General features: G+C 46.0%; 1 protein-coding gene across 10 annotated transcripts in view; it reads left to right on the top strand.

Moving 5' to 3' along the window:
* The first annotated feature begins 267 nt into the window (after positions 1–267).
* Positions 268–4,839, top strand: part of wwox (WW domain containing oxidoreductase) — a 946,567-nt gene continuing 941,995 nt past the window's right edge. For 2 of the 10 annotated variants that reach the window (XM_043706559.1, XM_043706561.1), the window contains exon 1: positions 268–440. Coding sequence is in view for 2 of the 10 variants with exons in the window: in XM_043706566.1 (XP_043562501.1) it covers positions 485–591 (107 nt within the window). In the remaining 8 variants the exon portion in view is untranslated. The other 8 variants (XM_043706566.1, XM_043706562.1, XM_043706564.1 and 5 more) reach the window with 7 other exon arrangements.

Genomic DNA, 4,839 nt, shown 5'->3' with positions numbered 1-4,839 from the left:
TTACTGCTCCTCGGATGCTGTCTGAACTGCTGTGCTCTTCCAGCACCACTGATCCAGAATCTGGTTTCCAGCATCTGCAGTCATTGTTTTTACCTTGAGGGGATGCATTGCCGACTCCTATTACTAGCTCTCACGTTGTTAGGTTTTGAGCATTAGCAGTATTGTGCTTTTTATCCCTGTTCTAGTAAAAACATTTGAACTCTTCTTCTTCACGAGAGCATTACACCAGCTTTCTCTGTATTTATTTCGGATTTCTGGCAACTGCAGCATTTTTCCTGCGAGCGTGGACTGGCGCAGAGGACTACAACTCCCAGCGTGGACGAGCGCAGAGGACTACAACTCCCAGCGTGGACGAGCGCAGAGGACTACAACTCCCAGCATACCAGGGTGGTGGGCGCGCGCGAGACGGCAGTTGTTTCCGGTGCGCGGACGGAAGTGAGGTAGGTAAACAGTCTGGCGGTTGCGGTGTGAACCTGCGAGGACGATGGCCGCTCTGAAGTATGCGGGGCTGGACGACACCGACAGTGAGGATGAGCTGCCTCCCGGCTGGGAGGAGAGAACCACAAAAGACGGCTGGGTTTACTACGCCAAGTAAGGAAATGGCGAACTCCGGTGATTAAAAACAGGGAGAGAGGGAGGGAGAGAGGGGAGTGGGGTGGGGTCGTTGAGACGGAGGGAGGAGGGTTTGGAGGGAGGGAGGAGCAATGGAGGAAAGGTGAGCAAGAGGGAAGAGTGGGGACGGAGAGGAGGGGGGATTAAGAGGAAGTGAATGGGGGTAAGAAGAGAGGGGAGGAAGCTGATTGTTGGGGGGGTGGGCATAGAGGAGGACGTGTCTGGAAAGGATGGTTGGATGGAAGGATATGTGTAGGAAGTGGAGAAATGGAGTGTGGTAAGAGGATGAGGAGAGGTAGGGAAAATGTGGAGGGGAGAATAAAGCCCTCTTACAGATCATTAGAAAGAAATCTGGCTTTTACTGCTGTAAAGCTAAAAGTTGCTGGAACTTAGTTCAGCCCTTTCACTTCATCCTTGTACTTCATTAAAAATATAGAAGTTTAGTAACTTCTTTGAATTCTCTCCAATTAATTTAATGAATTCCCATAAATTTAAAGTCATTTGCAACAGCCTTGTGAGAAGGAAATCTCTGGCAGTTGCTTATCATTTCGTTCTGAAATGCGCTACTTGGAAGTGTGGTGGAGGCAGGTTCAGTGGAGGATGGATTATTATTATTACTGTTTCACTTGGAGAATGGCAGAAAGTCATAATGCTGATTCACAGTTGGAAGTGCAGACATGATGGACCAATGGCCATAACCTGCTCTGTAACAATTTTGTAGAGTTTCTAATGAAACTTGCATAAGGACAGTTGATGTCAGGTTGTACTGTAGTTGTCACTTGTACAATAACTTTTCAAAATAACATAATTATTTTAAGTTATTTCCTCTTCTATCTCCATTGTAGTTGAACTTAAAAAGTAAACAAACATTTATAAATTTGCTTTCAAGCAATGAAACCAAAGTTAAATAGTACCTGAATTGAGTTATTTTGTTCTGTTGGGTGCAAGTTAAAACATGCAATTTCTTCTGGACTTTTATTTGGAACTGCTTGTCTCACTCCCTGGACAAAGTTAAAAATCTCACAACACCAGGTTATAGTCCAACAGGTTTATTTGGAAGCACTAGCTTTCGGACCACTCCTCCTTCATCAGGTAACTGTGGAGCAGGACCGTAAGACACAGAATCTATAGCAAAAGATTTCAGTGTCATGCAACTGAAATTATATTTTGAACAAACCTAGATTGCTGTTAAGTCTTTAATCTTTTAGAATACGTTGCAGGTTTCGGTTCATTAATATGTAAACCCCAGAACTTATTTTAAGTCACATTCTCGAAATGACTTAAGGTTTTATTTAAAAAAAAGTGACTTCTAGGCTTAGACAATGCATTAATAAAGGCGTGAAGTTAGAGTCTGTTTGTATCCCAATCTTGAGACTGGTTCTACTTCCAAAGTGGAATTTATAAAATATTACTGCTTGCATTGACTGTCTGCAGATTGTACACTTTTTGAGCAAAGTAGAATGTATCTGCCAACATAATTCTGCAAATGCAAATTCACCCCATAGACTTATGTGTGCGTGCATGAAAGTGAGTGAGAGTGTCTGTGCAAGTGAGTGTGTGTTGCGTGTATGCATGCTTGGTAAAATGAGTGTTATGGGGTATAAGCCTGTGAGGATGAGAGTGTGGGGGTTGTATGTGTGTATATATATGAGAGAGGGTCTGCGTGAGAGTATGCAAATGTGTTTGTATGTGTGCTTGTGTGAGAGAGAATGGATAATGTAGTGGGGCCACCTGTAATGTGAACCCAAGGTCCCAGTTGAGGCCATCTTCATGGGTGCCAAACCTGGCTATCAGCCTCTGCTCGGTCACTTTGTGTTGCTGCAAATCCTGAAGCCTGCCTTGGAGAATGTTCACCCGAAGCTCCAAGGCCGAATGTCCCTGACCACTGAATTGTTTCCGAACTGGGAGGGAACATCCCTGCCTGGCGATTGTTGCACAGTGTCCATTCATCCGTTGTCATAGCATCTGTTTGGTTTCGCCAGTGTACCATGCCTCGGGGCATCCTTGCCTGCAGCATATGAGATAGACAACTTTGGCCGAGTCACATGAGTACCTGCTGCGTACATGATGAGTGGTGTCCCCATATGTTGTAGTGGTATCTATGTTGACACTCTGACACGTCTTGCAGTGGTTGCTATGACAGGGTTGTGCAGTGTTGTGGTTGATGTTGTCCTGAAGGCTGGGCAGTATGCTGTAAACAGTGGTCTGTTTAAAGTTTGGTGTTTGTTTAAAAGCGAGAAGTGGAGACATAAAGAAGATCTTGGTGAGGTGTTCATCCTCATCGATAATGTGCTGCAGGCTATGAAAAACATGGGGTAGTTTCTCCACTCCAAGGATGTACTGAATAACCAAGGGTAGCCCGTGTCTGTCTCCTGAGGAAGTCACAACAGTTTCTCACTGTGGAATGTTGGAATTGGCGATCGATGAGTTGAGCATCATATCTTGTTCTTACGACAGCATCTTTAAGCACCTGCAGGTGTCTGTCACGTTCCTCCTCATCTGAACAGATCCTGGGTATGCGTAGGACTTGACAATAGGAAATGGCTGTTTGATTGATATGTTTAGGCTGGCAGCTAGAGAAGTGTAGCATCATGAGGTTATCTGTGGGTTTCGGTAGAGTGAGGTACTGAGGTGCCTGTCCTTGATGGACATGCGTGTGTCCAAGAATGATACAGATACTAAAGAGCAGTCCATGGTAAGTCTGATGGTGGGATGAAACCTGTTGGTATCATTGGGTCGTTGTTTCGGTGATTCCTCGCCATGGGTCCAGAGGAAGAAAATGTTGTCAGTTTATCTGGTGTATAGTGCTGGTTGGAGGTCCTGTGTGGCAAAAAGTCTTGTTCGAACGTGTGCATGAAAATGCTGGCATATTTGGGTGTAAATTTGGTCCCCATGGCTGTTCCGTGCATCTGGGTGAAGAACAGCACGGGTGGCTGTTTTGGGCGGCGTGGTGCCTCAGTGGTTAGCACTGCTGCCTCACAGCACCAGGGTCCCAGGTTCGATTCCAACCTTGGGTGACTGTCTGTGTGGAGTTTGCACATTCTCCCCGTGCCTGCGTGGGTTTCCTTTGGGTGCTCCGGTTTCCTCCCACAGTCCAAACATGTGCAGGGCAGGTGAATTAGCCATGCTAAATTGCCCATATGTTAGCTGCATTAGTCAGAGAGAGATGGGTCTGGGTGGGTTACTCTTCAGTGGGTTGGTGTGGATTTGTTGGGCCGAAGGTCCTGTTTCCACACTGTACGGAATCTAATATAAAAAAAAAAACAGATTGTCAAAGGTGAAAATGTTGTGATTGAGGATGAAGCAGATGAGTTGTAGGATGGTGGTTGGAGATGGGCAGTTCTTGGTATTGAGTACTGAGGCTGTTGCAGCGATGCCCTCATCGTGGAAGATGCTGGTGTAGATTGCTGAAATGTCCATTGTGACGAGGAATGTTCACGGTTCAAATAGTCCGTGGGTGCTGAGTTTCTGTAAGACATCTGTTGTGTCGTGACAGATGCTGTGGGGGGGTGGGGGGGGGTCTCCTGTACAATGGGTTTCAAGATGCCCTCGACATAGCCAGAGAGGTTCTTACACAGGGTCCATTGCCTGACACGATCGGGCGTCCAGGTGTGTTGGCTTTGTGTATCTTTTCGAAAGCAATAGAAGTCCCCTACATGAGAAGTAAGTGGGATGCGAAGGAACTCCTGAAGGTGCAAAATATCTAGATTACAGAGGAGGAAGTGCTGGATGTCTTGAAATGGGTAAAGGTGGATAAATCCCCAGGATCTGATGAAGTGTACCTGAGAACTCTGTGGGAAGCTAGAGAAGTGATTGCTGGGCCTGTTGCTGAGGTATTTGTATCATCAATAGTCACAGGTGAGGTGGCGGAAGGCTGGAGGTTGGCAAATGTGGTGCCACTGTCTAAGAAGGGTGGTAAGTACAAGCCAGGGAACTACAGACTAGTGAGCCTGGCCTTGGTGGTGGGCAAGTTGTTGGAGGGAATCCTAAGGGACAGGATGTACATGTATTTGGAAAGGCAAGGACTGAGTAGGGATGGTCAAGATGGCTTTGTGCATGGGAAATCATGTCTAACAAACTTGATTAATTTTTTTGAAGAAGTAACAAAGAGCATTGATGAGGGCAGTGCAGTAGATGTGATCTATATGGACTTCAGTAAGGCGTTCGACAAGGTTCCCCATGGGAGACTGATTAGCAAGATTAGATCTCATGGAATACAGGGAGAAA

Source organism: Chiloscyllium plagiosum, chromosome 17 (genome assembly GCF_004010195.1).
Source record: "Chiloscyllium plagiosum isolate BGI_BamShark_2017 chromosome 17, ASM401019v2, whole genome shotgun sequence".
NCBI lineage: Eukaryota > Metazoa > Chordata > Chondrichthyes > Orectolobiformes > Hemiscylliidae > Chiloscyllium > Chiloscyllium plagiosum.
Note: the sequence above shows the minus strand (reverse complement) of the source record. Positions and strands in the feature narration are given on the sequence as shown.